Source organism: Miscanthus floridulus, chromosome 6, assembly GCF_019320115.1.
Source record: "Miscanthus floridulus cultivar M001 chromosome 6, ASM1932011v1, whole genome shotgun sequence".
In the NCBI taxonomy this organism is placed as follows: domain Eukaryota; kingdom Viridiplantae; phylum Streptophyta; class Magnoliopsida; order Poales; family Poaceae; genus Miscanthus; species Miscanthus floridulus.
Window position 1 is genome coordinate 51,580,699 of NC_089585.1, and position 18,217 is coordinate 51,598,915.

Sequence of the window (18,217 nt, forward strand, 5' to 3'; positions counted from 1 at the left end):
TGGCAAGCGGGCATGGTAGAGCGACGGTGATGGCACGGCAGTGCGGTGCTTCGCTTTGCTTTGGCATAGGCGAGAGCGAGTGCGGTGCAGGAGTGAAATGAAGCGAGCAACAGAGGTGCACAGCTTATCCCTCCACACTGGCCTAACCAACTAGGCTGGCGTCGGTGTACGGCTGCCATGCAACTCGCCTATCCTGCCCCCGCTCGACCACTGACGGTGCGGCGTCCGTGGCCATGAGGCCCTGATGACATGACTGACAAAGTGACTTTTATCCCCTGTATCTCCCATACCAGTTAGAGTTAGCAAAATTTCCCTAAATAGAAATTGTAGACCTACATGTAATCTACAAACTTGCTTTAAGAAGCGTCCCCAAATTCTCAATGGTTAGCCAGTTACAATGCTCCCAAATGAGGTACATTGAAACTGTAAACAACACTAAGAATTAGAAAAATTTTAGCAAGTCCAAAACAACATTTCTTGCTACTTGTGAGCTATTTTTAAGCATGCTATGCACCGAATTAGATCTTGACCCAAAAATAAAAGTACTTACTCTAGTCAAGTACTACAACTTTGCTTAAGGGTGCACTGCCATGCAAAGAATCTATGCTATAGTTCAACTTAGGTCAAACGTACAACATGAAAATGAAAGCCTACACTATAACCATGACTTAGAGGCCATCTAGATCATGGATCGGACGCATGACATTGCGAGGGGCATTCTCCGCTTTGGCATTAATTGGTCATTCACGATCGCTCGCTCTCACTATGAGAATTTGATCTAGCGACGATGAACCAAGGCTTCACGCCCGGCTACTTCGACGCCAAGCTTGAGGACATCGAGAAGGAGGTGGCCCCACTGGCACATGACATATCTACCAAGATAGAGGATGAGATCATCCCCCCCAAAAAATTAGTTAGTTAGATAAATAAAGTCATGGGCTTGTAATAAATGAACAAGTTTTAGTTCTTTTGTTTCGGTCAATCAAACTTTTGGGTACTTTTTTATTTTTATGTTATAAAAAGGTTACTGCATTCTGATCCTTTTCTATTGTTGAGTCTACAAAGCTTAAGGCATGGGCGAAAGAACCCTGATCACGCTGGTGAGCAAGAACGCCATAGCCGCTGGGGTGTAGGTTCCTTGTAGTCCGATTAACTTTACTCAGTGTTTATTTCCACAGCTCTTGCTTTTAGATCTTAACATGAGAAGGGGTCAGGCACAGCAATTGTTTCTGAATAGGTATGCTCTTATCAGCCCTCGAGTGAGGCCCGGGCCCATGCCATTGCTAGGGTGGGTGTCACTAAGGATTGAGGACGAGATAGCAAAAAATAAATCATTTTTGTATTTCAGAAACACCATTCTTAGTTTTCATGGGTACATGCATATGCTAAGGGTAAAAATGATGTAGTTGCTCGATGTTCCATGCGTTAATGAAGACCCTACCATCGATGGTCTTGAGCTTGTAGGTGCTAGGTCAGAGCACTTCTGTGACGATGTATGGTCCCTCCCATGGCAGAGAAAGCTTGTGATAGTTTTTGTTGCTCTAGATGAGGCAGAGTACCAAGTCCCTGACATTGAAGGCCCAACCCTGCACCCAACGTCGGTGGTACCAGCGCAACACCTGCTGGTACTTAGCCAAGCGGAGGAGGGCAACATCGCGTGCCTCATCGAGCTGATCCATGGCATCCTTGAGGGATGCCTTAGCTCCCTGCTCGTTGTATGCCCTGACCCTCAGCGCTCTATAGTCGAGTTCGGTCAAGAGGATAGCCTCGAAACAATTGACCATGAAGAAGGGTGTGTAGCCAGTGGCCTGGCTGGGGGTCATCCTCAAGCTCTAGAGCACCACGGGGAGCTACGTGACCCATCATCCGCCAAACTTGTTCAACCGATTGAAGATCCTAGGCTTGAGCCTTGTAGGACCATGCCATTCGTGCGCTTGACCTACCCATTCGTGTGGGGGTGCACCACGTCAGCCCAATTGACATGGATGTGGTATAAATCATAGAATCAGAGGAACTTTTTCCTGGTGAACTGTGTGTCGTTGTCTATGATAATGGAGTTCAGGACTCCAAAGCGATGGATGATGTCAAGGAAGAACATCATGGCTTGCTTGGACTTGATCACAGAGATCGGCCGAGCCTCTATCCACTTTGTAAACTTGTCTATGGTGATAAGCAAGTGCATATAGCCCCGGGGGCTCTCTTGAGAGGTCCAACCATAGCGAGCCCCCAGACCATGAACGGCCTCATGATGGGGATTGTTTGGAGTGCTTGCACTGGTAGGTGGGTCTGCAGAGCATAGTATTGACACCCTTTATAGGTGCGCACAATCTGTTCAATGTTAGCTACTATGGTCATCTAGTAGAAGCCCTATCGAAACACATTTTTGACTAGGGCCCTAGGTGCTGCATGGTGCCCGCAGACCCCACCATGGATATCTCTCAGCAACTTCTTCCCTTATTCGATGGGGATGTAGTGCTGTAGGATCCCAGTGTGACTTCGCTTGTAGAGCTCCCCCTCAATAATGACGAAGGAGTTGGCTAGATGCGCGAGCCACATAGCCTCCATTTTATCCGTTGATAGCACCTCATGGAGGAGGTAATTGAGGTAAGGCATCCTCTAGTCAGCAAGAGGGTCAGGCTCTGCCATTGGGTCTGTGTTAAGCTCCATGACCTCGAGGTCAGTGGCAGCTGAGGGTTGGTTAGCCCTCGAGCCTAGGGTCAGCGGCCTATCACTAGTTCATTCTGGCTCCTCATAGTGGACCGAGGGCTTATACCGGTCACTGGCGAAAATGCCCATTAGCACCAGCTCTTGGCCAGATGCCATCTTTGCCAGCGCATTGGCTGCTTCATTGAGCCACCTCAGGATGTGATTGAGCTCGAGGCCATCAAACTTGTCCTCTAGCTAGCGGACCTCTCGGCAATACATAGTCATCTTGGTGTTGTGGCAGCTTGACTCCTTCATGACCTGGTCGATGACTAGCTAGGAGTCCCCCCAGACAACAAGCTATCAGATGCCTAGCTCAATAGTGATGCATAGGCCATTAATGAGTGCCTCATATTTGGCCACATTGTTGGAGGTAGGGAAGTGGATGCAGACCATGTACTTTGTGCGCACTCCGAGGGGTGAAACGAAGACAAGCCCCACTCTGGCCCCCATCTTCATCAGTGACCCATCAAAGTACATCATCTAGTACTCCTAGTCAATAGCCGCTAGCGGCATTTGGATCTCGGTCCATTCTACCACAAAGTCATCTAGGAATTAGGACTTGATGGCCGTCCGAGGGGCGTACAAAATACCCTGACCCATCAACTCGAGTGCCCACTTTGCAATCCTTCCTATGGCATCCTAGTTTTGGACAACCTTGTCGAGGGGGAAGGACATCATGACCATCATAGGATGTGACTCGAAGTAATAATGTAACTTCCTCTTGGCGATAAGGATGGTGTATAGGAGTTTGTAGATTTGGGGGTAGCAAGTCTTGGAATCAGACAAGACCTCACTAACGAAGTACACAGAATGCTGTACTTTGATGGTGTGTCCCTCCTCTTCCTGCTCTACCACCAAGGCGATGCTGACCACTTACATGGTGGCCGCAATGTAGAGCAGGAGTAGTTCTCCATCGGTCAGGGGGACCAGGATCAGGGACTTTGTCAGGAGCTACTTGACCATGTCAAGTGCCTCTTGGGCCTCGGGCATTCATTCGAAATGGTCAGCTTTCTTCAGAAGCAGATAGAGGGCGAGACCTCATTCGTTGAGGCACTAGATAAAACAGTTGAGCATGGCGAGGCACCCTTTAACTCATTGTGCCCCCTTTATGTTCTGAATCGGGCCCATCCATGTGATGGCTGAGATCTTCTCTGGGTTGGCTTCGATGTCGTGCTCCGAGACGATAAAACCCAGCAGCATACCACTCGGGACCCCCAAAATGCATTTCTCAGGGTAGAGTTTGATGCTGTTTGCTCGGAGTTTCGCAAAGGTCTGCTCTAGGTCGGCTATGAGTATTTAGCCTGTTTAGACTTGACCACGATGTCATCTACATAGGCCTCAATGGTTTGCTCGATGAGGTCCCTAAAACACTTGAGCATACAATGCTGATACATAGCCCCCGCATTTTTCAGACCAAACGACATTGTGGCGTAGCAGAACGATCTGAACGGGGTGATGAAAGACATCATGAGCTGGTCAGACTCTATCATCATGATTTGATGGTATCCGGAGTATGCATCAAGGAAGCAAAGGGTTTCACACCTTGAGGTCGAGTCGACTACTTGATCTATGCGCGGCAAACAAAATGGATCCTTTGGACACGCTTTGTTGAGATCCATGTAATCAACACATATTCTCTATTTCCCACTCTTTTTTCTTACAAGAATAGGATTAGCTAACCACTCAGGGTGATACACTTCCTTGATGAATTTGGCCACCAAAAGCTTCGCAATATCCTCGCCGATGGCCCTGCACTTCTCCTTGTCGAAGCGACGTAGGTGCAGCTTCACTAGCATGGATCCTGGCCTAATATTTAAGGTATGCTTGTTGACTTCTCTCAAAATGCTTGGCATATGCAAAGATGTATCTATTGGCGCAGAGGAAGTCGATGAATGTGCTTTCCTATTTGGAGGAAAGCGTGGTGCCGATGCGCACCACTTTGCCCTCACAGCTGCTTGGGTCTATGAGGACCTCCTTGGCGTCCTCCATAGGCTCAAAAGACCCGACCAACCGCTTGGGATCGGGTACTTCTTCGATGATCTCCTCCTTGATGGTCGTGAGCTCTTTAGAGGCGACAATCACCATGGCATGTTTACAGCACTCGACCTCGCACTCATAGGCACGCTAGAAGGAGGAGCCATCGATGATGACCCCACACAGACCCAGCATCTTTAACTTAAGATAGGTGTAGTTGGGGATGGCTATGAACTTCATGTAGCATGGACATCCTAGGATGGCATGGTAAGTCCCATGGAACCTGACCACCTTAAAGGTAAGGGTCTTTGTCCTATAATTGGTTGGATTCCCAAAGGTGATGAACAGATCAATCTGCCCTAGCGGTACAGCCAACTTTCTAGGCATGATGTCATGGAAATGCACCCTGGTTGGCTGGATGCATGATCAGTCGATGCCCATGGCTTTGAGCATCTTAGCGTACATGATGTTGAGGCTGCTGCCTCCATCCATCAGCACCTTGGTGAGCCGCTTTGTGCCAACGATCGGGTTGACCATGAGCGGGTATCTTCTAGGCTATGGGATGCTTTCCGGTTGGTCAGTTCGATCAAAGGTGATGGCGGACTCTGACCATCGAAGGAAGGAAGGCGTGGCTAGCTCAACTGCATAGACCTCATGAAGATCATGAGGCAGCCATCTAGCATTAGAAAGTCGCCGTCCTTCCCCTTAGCGTTGGCTGCCACCAGCTCAGGCTCCTTCCTATGCTCCCCCTTATTGGAGCCACTAGACAGGAACTGCTTCATGAGGGCATAGTCTTTGTATAGGTGCTTGATAGGGAAGGCATGGTTTGGGCATGGCCCTTCGATCAGCTTCTCGAAGTGGTCTAGGGTACCCTCAGTGGGCTTCCGACCCCCCTTGCAGTTAGCAGTGGCCACGAGCGAGCCCTCACGCCACTGCTTGTTCTTCTTCTTGTTGGGATGGTTGAAAATTGCTCTGACCACCTCCTCACCCGAGGTGTGGCTAGTGGCGATGTTGTGGAGCTCCTTGGTGCTTCATGGGCCCTTGCATCCTAGCTTGTGAACCAGGTACTCATAGGTGGTCCCAGACAAGAAGGCTCTTATAACATCGGCGTCAGCAACGTCAGCTAGCTTGTTGCACTGCTAGGAGAAGCACCGGATGTACTCATGAAGAATTTCCCCAGACTTCTGTCAACATTTTTAGATCCCACAGGTTCCCAACATGCGTGTAGGTGCCCTAGAAGTTTCCCACAAAAATCTCCTTTAGGTCCACCAACTTTCAATCTAGTTGGGAGGAAGGTGCTCCAACCATGTTCGCGCCGAATCAGCCAGGAATAATGGGAGGTTGCAAATAATGAAACTATCACTATCTGCTCCACCGGCTTGGCAAGCAAGCCGGTAATCCTTGAGCCACAGTCTATGGTTTATTTCCCTAGATTATTTCGAGATGTTGGTCGATGGTCGGTACCGCGGTGGGAAGGTGGTGTTGAGGATGTGTCGGCCAAAGGCCTGAGGTCCCGGCAAGTCAAGGCTCGGGCTTTGGTCCTCGCCGCTATCATAGCGTCCGCCGTGATGAGGGTGGTAGCCATAGCTGGCTTCCTCTCTCCTCGTCGCTTCATCCATGCCTATGGGCATCTAGGGTGTTACTTGCGTCACGGTGGAGGCTGAGATGCTCATGCACCGAGGCCACAGCACATCCTCCACCGCATGTGGTGCCTAGTGGATAGACACATCGCTAACATGTTGTCCCAAGGGCGCACGCTAACTAGCATCGAGCTCTCCACCTGCTGCACCACCGCGTGCTCAAGAAGCAAGTAGATCTTGTGATGGTCCCAACAATCCTCAGGTGTCGTGGGCTCTGGGAGCCCACGGAGCAAGACCACCATGGTAGCGATTTCTGGCTTGCCCGGGTGAAGTGTGGGAGGGCTCTATCATCTTTAATGATCCTTCCGTTCACATCGCTGGCCATGGCACGCGCACGCCCACCGTCTCTACGATGCTCAATCTCTCGCTCGAGCTTTGCATTCTCCTTCTCAAGTTGGACTCATGCATCCTCGAGCTCCTAGTCTCTTACCCTTAGCTATTCCACCCGCATGCAAGGAAGGGCCCCTACATCTTCCTCTACTTTGTTGTTGAGGTCGTTTGATGGGGTAGCCCCTCCCACATGGACGCTTTCAACGCATCCCTCAGTGGTACCTACCATAAAACATTCTTGTGAGGGGTGATGGCTCCCCCTGCTAGAGTCAAAGTTGGAGAGCAACTCTGAATCTCCCACGAGAAGGTCATGGAAAGATTCCTTAATGTATTCGGTCATCCCACAAACTCGTCATTCATAGGGGATGGGTGTATGCGCTGCACCACAAGGTGGCCAACGATCCCCGCAGCATTGCGTAGACCGAACGAGAATGCTGCCGGGGCACCCCAGATCGCGTCGAGGCCAGCGTAGTGGAGAGGCTGGATGGCGGTAGGAGCCTACGCCAACTCTCCCTCTATCATGAAGATGAAGTCTAGGCTCTCGAAGCGCATGTGCATTCCTGAGACCCAGCTGACGCCATGACTAGCCATCTGAGGCTAGATGTGGATGTCGAGACACACAAAAACCCCCTACCTAGCATGCCAACTGTCGCTATTTTGGATCACTGGTTAGTAAATTTCTAGTTTGCACATCTGGCTCGGATGGTGTGCTTGGAGGACACAAGGATTATACTGGTTCGGGCAGAAAATCCCTACATCCAGTCTGTTGCTGCTTGTGTTACCCGGCACTGTCTGTAGTAGGGGTTATAGATGGGGAAGAGATGGAGCGGATCCCATGTCTCTGGTGGAGGGATTGAAAAGTGCTGAGAGTTTGTTCGGCTACTCAGCCATGTGCTCATGCCTATGTCCCTGTCTTTTGTTGCATTGTGTTCCCCTTTTATAGAAGAAGGGGACGATGTAGGTTATATCAAAAAAAGAGAAGAGAGAGAGAAAGATGGAGATAATCAAGGAGAAGAAGCCCTCTAGGACCGCCGCGTCCTTCTCCTTCATGCGGGTCCTGCCGATGCTGTAGATAGTGACAGGGATGGCTCCACATCGGGCTCCTGTTCACCACTGGTGCTATGCCTCGACATCATTAGCTGGTCATGGCATTCCTTCCTGTCCCAGCGGACTACGTGGTGAACCGACGTGCCTGTCAGCAGCCCTACGGGGATTAGACACCATAGCGCCCACACACCCATCACTGTTGGCGATGCGAATCCCTAGGCATGGCCTAACGTGGCCATGGGTCATGTCAAGGCATGCCCGCTTCCCTTCAGGTGTCAGAGGCTTGACCTAGGCCCACACGCTTGGATCCGTAGTAGTTGGGGTGGTACGGACCCCGCCAAGTGAGGCAGAGCCCGCACCCGAGTAAAAAGCTATCGTTCGATCTGTCTCCTGCATAAGATCTGGCTCGCCGGTAAAAACTCATGGAGAACCCGCCAACAAAATACACGTACTTTTGGGGGAACCTCCAAACTCTACACTTCTTTCCACGGACTAGGGTCAAATGAGCTCAGCTATTGGGAGAACACTCCCTCAAACTTCAGGCTATGCAAAAGTTTATATGATGATTTGACAGAGTATACTCCACCTTCTCTAAGTCCCAAGCATAGTAGTCCTAGTCTCCTCGCCTAAGAGGTGCCCAAAGAATAACCTCCGTGCCAATTGGGAGAAAACTATTGTTGATTAGTTCCTTGTTCCACTGTCCAGACCATGTGATGAGATCCAAAACCCTCATCAAATCTTGGTCGTCCTTGGGCATGATCAGCCGAGCATCAAAATGTTTGGAGATCCACCTGTCTCCCCATATCTCGGTCGATTCCCCACTCGCAATTCTTCTTATCAAGCCATGTTGTAAGGGCTCTCTACTCACCAAGATTACACGTCAAGTCTGACTAAGATGCCTCTTCTACGATGCCCTCATAAAGTCGAGTTATGGTAGTATCTGCCTTTAAGAACTCTCGCACTAAGAGAATCAGGCCTTGTGATAAGTCTCCACCCCTGCTTTCCAAGTATTGCAAGGTTAAAAGACCTAAGGTCCAAAAAACCCATACCACCCTTACACTTTGGCTGGGTAAGACAATCCCAACTCATTCAACGCATATGTTTATTGTCAGCCGAGCTACCCCACTAGTAGTTAGCCACATCCGCTTTAATCTTTTTGTACGTATTGATCGGTAACAGGAAATAGCTCATGGAATAAGTTAGCATGGCTGGAGCAACCAATTTAAGCAAGACTCACGTCTTGCACAACTGGCTTGTCTCCCACACCATCCATCCACTACTGGAAAATAGAGGCTTTGTCGAGTGCAAAATTCTTTGTCGAGTGTCAAAAATCGGGCACTCGGAAAAGACCTTCTTTGCCGAGTGCCGCACTCGGCAAAGAGTTCTTTGCCGAGTGTCGGGCACTCGGCAAAGAAGGGCACTCGGGAAAGGACTTATTTGCCGAGTGTCAGACTCTCGGCAAAAGCTCGACACTCGGCAAAGGCTGCCCCACGTAACGGTGTTCGGCCACGTCCTTCTTTGCCGAGTGCCTGCTGTTAGGCACTCAGCAAAGATTTTTTTTTTAATTTTTTGCCGAGTGTCTCAGCTCTGACACTCGGCAAAGATTTAAATTTTTTTTAAAATGTCTTTCTCGAGTGGCCTGTTAAGGCACTCGGCAAAGAGGAAATTTTAAAAAAAAAATTAAAACCCTCTTTGCCGAATGCCTTATTCGTGGCACTCGGTAAAGACCCCCCTTTGCCGAGTTCCATGTCCCGGCACTCAGCAAGTTTTTTTTTTGCCTCTAAATTTTTTATGTAGCCATTTTAAGGCACCAGGAACTCCTAGTTAGAATTTGGGGATTTTTTATGTCTTTTTGTTATATTTAGTTACTTTATTTCTTTTACTTGAATTTTTTTGAAAAATATAATTTTGAACTACACGTGGTACGAATTCTGGAATTTAATGATTCAAAAAATGATAGTCATGTTACTGAGTGTAGTGTGAGGCCATATCCAGGAACGGACCCAAAATTTCGGACATCTTGTTCACGAAACATGACCGCGAACTTGTGTGCGAAGTGTTTTAAAATTCTATAAAAAGCAAACGAAGTTCAAAAATCATGAAACTTGTTGAGATGGTCGTGATATCATATGTGGAGGCTATGATAAAAAATTCAGAAGTTTTCGTGCACGTTGTCACGTACGATGCTTACAAACCAGGGCACTCGGCAAAGACATTTTTAAAAAAATTTAAATCTTTGCCGAGTGCCAGGCCAGGGGCACTCGGCAAAGTATTTCTTTTTCAAAAAAAAAGACATTTTAAAAAAAATAAATCTTTACCGAGTGCCGTGCCAGGCGCACTCGGCAAAGTATTTTAAAAAAAATTGCCGAGTGCCAGATCTAGGACACTCGGCAAAGAAATTTTAAAAAAAATTAATCTTTGCCGAGTGTCGGATCTGGGACACTCAACAAAGAAATTTTTTTAAAAAAAATTATATCTTTGTCGAATGCCTCCCTGATCCGGCACTCGACAAAGGGCGGTTAAGGACTTAAGTGATTCGGCCGGCCGGCCAGTCACACTGCCACCGCGCCCATGCCCGCGCCGAAACCGCTTCCGCGCCACGCGCCGCACCCACACCGCCACCGCCCCGGCCGCCGCGCGCCCACGCGCCCTGCCCCCGGTCGCCCGCGCCCTACCCCTAGCCGTGCCCTGCCGCACGGCCGCCCATGCTGCCCACGCCCTGCCCCCGGCCGCCCGCGCGCCCGCGACCCCTGCCCTCGGCCGGCTCTGCCCTCGGCCGCGCCGTGCCCGACCCCAACTCCAACCCCGACGCCGCCCGCCCCTACCCTCGGCGCCCGTCAGGTATGTCTTCTCTCTTGTTGTTGTCGTGGTAGTGATAGTTGTAGTAGTATTAGTTGTACTAGTAGTGCTAGTGGTAGTAGTAGTATTAGAAGTAGTGGTAGTAGTAGTACCACTAGTGGTAGTAGTAGTAGAAGTAGTGGTAGTAGTAGTAGTAGAACTAGTGGTAGTAGTTGTAGCAATAGTGGTGGTAGTTGTAGTAGAACTAGTGGTAGTAGTAGTAGCAATAGTGGAAGTAGTAGTAGAAGTAGTGGTACTACTTGGATATATTCTTCTGTATGGATTGATATCCAAATTACATGGCTTCTCTTGAGACTACTATGCTTGTCGGCCATTGTGCCGCTGTTTTTTGCAGGTTTTGGAAACCTCACCGTGCAGGGGAGGTTCTGCCGAATTTTTTTAAATGATAGTATTTTGTTCTATTTTTGTAGAGAAGAGCCCGTCGGAGCCGAGTCGGAGTTCCCGTCGCCGTGCCGGTCTGCCTGCACCGCGTCGCCTCGCCACTGCATCGACCTGCCATGGCCCCACTAGCCTGACTCCGCCGCCACCCTTGGTATAACCCCTCTTTCCATATCATGGTCATAGATCATATAACCTAGTTAGGTGTCTCCCATTCGAAAGAGATACGTTTGGAGGTATGCAGATCTTTGCATATCTATGACCGTATCTGTTTCGGATTGTCCACGTTTTTTGGACAGACCGCGGATGCATAGATGGGTTAGTTTCCATGGTCTACTCTGGTCCGAGATAGAGTTTCGGCATCACCTCCCTATTGTTCTCCAGATACGCACTCTTCTTATGCAGGATGTGTATCTGGAGAACAGCGGGGAGGTGCTGCCAAAATTCTATCTCGGATAGGAGTAGAGCATGGAAACTAACCTCATCTACTCATCCGCGGGTGGGATTAGGACCTATCCTCACCTATTAAATAGTAGGAACACCATGTAGATGCAATTGATGGTTACATTACTCGCTGATACATATGTTAGAGGATGGAGGACCGTCAGTAGATGTACACGGGCTGGAGAAGTCAGAGTGATTACACCATGGAATGGATGAACAAGACCGATGCTTTCTTGAATAGTGCATTTGGCAAGGCTGCTAAAGGACATTGCCTAGTTTTGTGTCCCTACAACAAATGTGGAAATAGGAGGAGGGTAAATAAGGTGGAAATGGGTAAACATCTTGTGAAGAATGGATTTACGCCGGACTACACCCGATGGGTCCACCATGGTGAAGCCCATCATATGAGAGAGGAGGTGGTGAGACCATGGGTGGAGCCTTTTGATGCTGATGCCGAGGTACCAGACATGTTAAATGACTTTCACCAAGGACAGTTCGATGAGGGACGTGAGAAGGAGGAGATGGAGGCAGCCACACAGGCATTCTACGACATGATGGACTCGGCACAGAAACCCCTTCATGATCGGTCAACGGTGTCTCAACTGGATGCCATTGGACGCTTAATGGGGTTGAAGTCCGAGTTAAACTTGAGTCGACCTGGCTTCGATAAGATGTTGGTCGTGATTGGCACCCTACTTTTGGAGGGCCACATTCTGCCAAAGAGCATGTATGAGTCACAGAAACTCCTTCGAGCACTTAAGATGCCGTATGAGCAGATACATGCTTGTCCGAAGGGGTGCGTCCTATTTAGGAAAGAACATGAGCATGCAAAGTTCTGTCCAAAGTGTAAATCCTCCAGGTACCTAGAGGTAGACTCTGATGATGGCCAGAAGAGGCAACTTACGATCCCCGTGAAAATCCTACGGTACCTTCTGTTCCTACCGAGGATCCAACGGCTATACATGACCGAGGAATCCACGAAACAGATGACATGGCACAAAAATGGCAAACGGTACAATCCTGACAAGATGGTACATCCATCCAATGGTGAAGCTTGGATCCGCTTTAATGACAAACATCATGACAAAGCAAATGAGGCTCGTAATGTATGTGTCGTGTTGGCAACAGATGGGTTCAATCCTTATGGAATGATGGCTGCCCCATACACATGTTGGCCCGTCTTCGTTATCCCCCTTAATCTCCCCCCCCTATGTCTCCTTTCAATGACATAACGTATTCTTGTCGTTGATAATTCCTGGACACCTAGGGAGTAATATGGGTGTGTTCATAGAGCCCGTGTTTGATGAATTGGTCCATGCTTGGGACGAAGGGGTATGGACATACGATCGAGCTACACAGACAACCTTCAAAATGCATGTTTGGTACCACTACTCCTTGCATGACTTCCTAGCGTATGGGATATTCTGTGCCTGGTGTGTTCACGAGAAGTTCCCATGCCCAATATGCAAGGAAGGTGTGAGGTTCATTTGGTTGCAGAAGGGTGGCAAGTATTCATCGTTCGACAGACATCGTCAATTCCTACCTCTTGACCATCCATTCAGACAAGACATCAAGAACTTTATGAAAGGTGTCAAAGTGACAAACCCTACACTACAGATGATGACTGGTGATGAGGTTCATGCTTAGATAGATGCTCTTGTGCCTAATGAAGAAGATGGTTTTGTGGGATATGGTGAGCAACATATGTGGACTCATATCTCAGGCATGACGAGGCTCCCCTATTTCAATGACCTTCTTCTACCACATGACATTGATGTAATGACACTGAAAAGAATGTCGCCGAGGCACTTTGGGCAACACTCATGGACACTAAAAAGTCCAAGGACATCCCTAAGGCTAGAGTGGACCTGGCAACATTATGCGATAGACCAAATCAAGAGATGCAGCCTCCTAGTCGTGGTAAGACCTAGAGAAGCCCCTAAGGCCAATTTTGTCTTGAAAAAGGACCAAAGGAGGGAAGTACTTGAATGGATCAAGACACAAATGTTCCTTGATGGATATGCAGCAAATCTAAAGAGGGGAGTGAACTTAGGCACTCTGCGAGTAAACGGGATGAAGAGTCATGACTACCACATATGGATTGAGTGGCTTCTTCCGGTGATGGTTCGAGGCTATGTCATGGAGCATGTCTGGCAAGTGCTGGCAGAGTTGAGCTCCTTATTCTGCCAGCTTTGTGCCAAGGAGCTCCCTCGGACCGTCATTGATGACTTGGAAAAAGCAGCACCGGTGTTGCTTTGTAAGTTGGAGAAGATCTTTCTACCCGGCTTCTTCTTGCCGATGCAACATTTGATTATGCACCTCCTATAGGAGGCACGGATGGGGGGCCCTGTGCAGAACCATTGGTGCTATCCAATCGAGAGATGTCTGAAGACTCTTCGTAAAAAATGTAGAAATAAAGCCAAAATTAAGGCTTCCATTGCAGAGGCATACATTCTAGAGGAGGTGTCAAACTTCATAGAGAAATACTACACTGAGAAACTTCCTAGCGTTTATAATCCACCCCCTCATTACAATGCTGGCGAAAATGAATCGAACCTCAGCCTTTTCCAAGGGCAACTCGGAAGCGCAAGTGCATCGACCACTAAGCAATTGAAAAATGAAGAGTGGCACAGTATCATGCTATATGTGTTGACCAATCTTGTCGAGGTGCAACCGTTCATTGGGCAAGTTCTGAACGAACTTGTATCATTTCACCGTATGTCCTTGTTTCTTCGTCCAACCCCCTTGTTTCTCGTTGGTACAGGGAATTTCTTCGTCAATCCTGGCATGGATCGAGGCAACCTACCTCGCAAGAAAATGATACCCTTCTTTCACGGGGTGCGGGGCCAGGGAGCCTTGATTTCATTTGTTGGTTTAAACAGAAAGCCCAAACTGATGCGTCTATAAGTGATGAGCTGAGACAGGTTGCAAATGGCTGTGTCGTTAGGGTCAAGTCATTTACCGGTTATGATGTGAATGGATATCATTTTCACACAGCAAGCTACGAGCAGAGTCAGTCCAATCAAAAAACCACAAACAACGGAGTTGTTACGTCAGGCACTGATGGACTCGACTATTATGGAAGAATTGAAGAAATCTATGAACTATCATTATATGGTTCCAAACCTCTTACTCCTATCATATTCAAATGCCACTGGTTTCATCCTGGAGTAACAAGACGGACCCCTAAGCTTGGGCTAGTCGAGATTCGACAGGATTACGTCTATCCAGGAAAAGATGTCTACATTGTGGCTCAATAGGCCATCTAGGTTTATTATATGTCATATGCATGCAAAGATGCCAAGCATCTTAAGGGTTGGTCTATTGTGCACAAGGTATCACCACACGGTAAACTACCTGTCCCAAACGATGAAGATTACAACTTCAACCCAAACACATATGATGGAGAGTTCTATCAAAAAGAGGGACTACAAGAAAGGTTTGACATAGACTTAACCAAGGAGATAGGAATGGAAGTAGACAATGAAAGGGATGATGATGAGGACGCTGGAGACGAGGTGCGAAATCTGAAGGACATACAAATGCTTGAGCGATTATGTTTAGGCAATGACAATGAAGACAACATTCCTCCTTCAGATAGTGTTGATGAGTTGGAAAATGTTGATAGTGATGACGAGACCTATGATCCAGCTAATCTCAATCATGAAGATTATTTCTAATACATGTAATACTATGTTTTTTGTAATTATGTTTTGTTCATTTTTGCACCTATTTCTAATTACGTCTTGTTTCTCTTTTTTGTTGCAGGTGATTGAACAAAGATGGCGGGCGGCCGTCATAGGTCCGTGAACTCGATATACTAAAGACCACGCTGGCTGTAGGAGGAGGCGGAGGGGGCGGTGGAGGGATTGGACAGGAGGAGGAGGAGGACTGCCAGACGTAGGAGGGGGCTGTCTCCTCCCACGCCGTGTGAGGAGGAGTCAGAGGAGGAGGTGGCGCCCGTGGATGAGTCGGACGATGAGCTGGTTCGACAGACGGACAAGGAGGAGGGGCCACACGAGGATGACGAGTTGGAGGCGGCAGGCATGGGTTCCGCTTCCTCCGACTCCTCTTTGAGTGTCTACTTGCGAGGTCCCATGAGCCTTCCACATGTTCCGCTTCCTCACCAACATCCAGTGATTTGCCCCGGAGGGCAAAAGTAAGTAACTTTATATGTTATCACCACTACTTCATATGATATGATGAAAAACACTAATATTTTTTCTTAATCACTTGTGTAGGAACTGGGTGGTTGTATCGGGTGGTAACGCACGGCTAGTCAACGGCATCCTAGGTCTTCTGTGTAGGCAACACTTCCCCGGCATTGTTACGTATGCATCGAAGATGGAGCCAGCCTACTCGTTTGACCACTACGCCATCGCCACCGATGTGGAGTACCCCAACAAGGCGACGCGGGTGAAGGCGAAGCTTTGGGTAAGTCTCCCTCGCACAACATTGCTCAATACGTTGTATTCATTAGACTTTTCTTGAAATAATGAATGGATACATCGCTTTTGTATGCAGACTTATTACAAATGCGAGGAGGGATTTGAGGCTAGGGTAGAGCAGGTGACTACCAAAGCCTATAAAAAACTCGTCTCCAACATGCATCACGAGGTGCTCATCTAGGCCATCGTAACCTACTACGGGTCAAAGCTTGGGAAGAGGAAAACCAAGAAAGACGCAAGAGAGATGCAGTTGACCCGGGAGTAGTACCTTGAGGTAAATGAAGAACATCAATATTGATTCGTTTTGAGATTAAGTTGGTTTAATTTAATCTTCTTATATGTCTAATACTTGATGACGTGTAGATGATTCCCTGGTGGTGCCAAGCGTATCCTGAGTGCTCGGAGATGATGGTGGACAGGTGGTTCACGGAGGACTACCTCAAGATGCATAGGGATGCCCGGGACCGTCGTTTGCAGATGCAAGGTCCAGCACACCATCAAGGCAGCCGCAACCTCATCGGATACAAACAAGCATGGGTACACGAATTCATTTATCTATTGTGATGCTCAGTTCTGCCTGATTTCTAATCATCGTACTGTCTTTCTCCCAGTCGGCATCATATAGTGGTTAGGCTTGCTCGGACTTCTAGGCATGGTGTATGGCCCATAAGGGCAAGGCGACGTCCGACGTCTCCTTCAACCTAGAGGACCCGCCCGAGGCATACACGAACCCGATCATCCACTCCTGCATCAGTGATTACACTGAGGTGGCGAGGTCGCTCCATGGGTCAGACCACAATCCGAGCACCCAGGACTTCGATGGAGAGGCCGTCATAAGGGCGGGGCAAGGCAAGAAGCATGGGCGGTTCTAGCTTGGCGACGGCGTCATCGACACGGCCTCTACTCCCTCTCTCTCCCAGATCCGAGCACAGAACACGAGCGAGAGCTCGGCCATTCGCACATGGCCGACCGCTGCACAGCACTGGGTCGACGCACTCGAGGTTATTCCTGTTTTACTTGTCACACATTGATCTTTACACACCTTAATTAGCTTTGCATTACTGAAACATTAGAGTGAAATATTGCAGGCCCGGCTGGAACAAGAAATGAGGCAACGTCTGGAGCTGGAGGCCGGGCACCAGAGGATGGTGGCCCAGCTGGAGACCGAGCGGGAGGCCAAGCGGGCCAAGCGGGAGGCCAAGCGGGCTGAGCAGCAGGCCCAGGCGCAGAGGCTGACGGATATTACGGAGTTCCTACAAGGACTTGGGCAACGTGTGGGCTTCTCTCTGCCACCTGGGTTGTTGGTTCCACCTTCGCCTCCGCGTCCTGCAGCTACAGCTACTCCTGTGAGTATGAAAGTTTTTTACTTTCGCTTGTGCTTTGCTTGTATGGCCTCTACCTTCCTAGATTAGTTATCCAAATAATCTTGTCTCACATGCAATCTTTTCTCCTTTGTGCAGTCTCTATCTGACTGTGGCTCGAATAATCCACCTCATGCACCTTCGAATAATGGAGTTGGGTCTTCACCACAGTCGCCTTGGCCGAGATGAGTGCACGTTGTATTTTTTTCATTTGTTGTTCACTTTGTGATATACTTGTGATGCACTTGTGGACTTTGATGGACTTATGAATTTATTTGGATGGACTTGAGCATTTATTATTATATATGTGATATATATTGTGATGGATGTGATATGTGCGGATGGATGTGTAGATGGATGAGATATATATGTGATGGATGTTTGTATGAATTTATTTGTCATGATGGAATGTAAAAAAATAAAAATTACAGTTTTGGGTCACTTTGCTGAGTGTTGCACTCGGCAAAGGACCCATTTGCCGAGTGCAATGGTCACAGCACTTAGCAAAGCTAGAAAAATGGATGTCCAGAAACTCATTTTTTCAGCTTTGCCGAGTGTTGTGACCGTGGCACTCGGCAAAGAAATTTAAAAAAAAATCAAACTTTGCCGAGTGCCGGACAGAGGGCACTCGGTAAAGAAATTTTTTATAAAAAAAATTCAAACTTTGCCGAGTGCCGGACAGATGGCACTCGGCAAAGAAATTTTAAAAAAAATAAAAATATTTGCTGAGTGCCGTACATAGGGCACTCGGCAAAGAAATTTAAAAAAAAATAAAAATCTTTGCCGAGTGCCGTACAGAGGGCACTCGGCAAAGATATTTTTAAAAAAATAAAAATCTTTGCCGAGTGCCTGAAGGTTGGCACTCGGCAAAGAAATTTTGTAAAAAAATATATAAAAACTCTTTGCCGAGTGCCCGAAGGGTTGGCACTCGGCAAAGAAATTTAAAAATAAAAAATAAAAAATCTTTGCCGAGTGCCTGCAAGGTTGGCACTCGGCAAAGTGACTGTCAACGGCACCGGTGCCATGACGG

General features: G+C 48.2%; 1 protein-coding gene across 1 annotated transcript; it reads left to right on the top strand.

The window, feature by feature from the left end:
- Positions 1-10,268: 10,268 nt before the first annotated feature.
- On the top strand, positions 10,269-17,376 carry LOC136460601 (uncharacterized). The gene is made up of 5 exons (XM_066460239.1): positions 10,269-10,538; positions 15,221-15,537; positions 15,686-15,812; positions 16,915-17,172; positions 17,287-17,376. Exons 1-5 carry the CDS (start codon positions 10,269-10,271, stop codon positions 17,374-17,376), a joined length of 1,062 nt encoding a protein of 353 aa, XP_066316336.1.
- Positions 17,377-18,217: the final 841 nt, after the last annotated feature.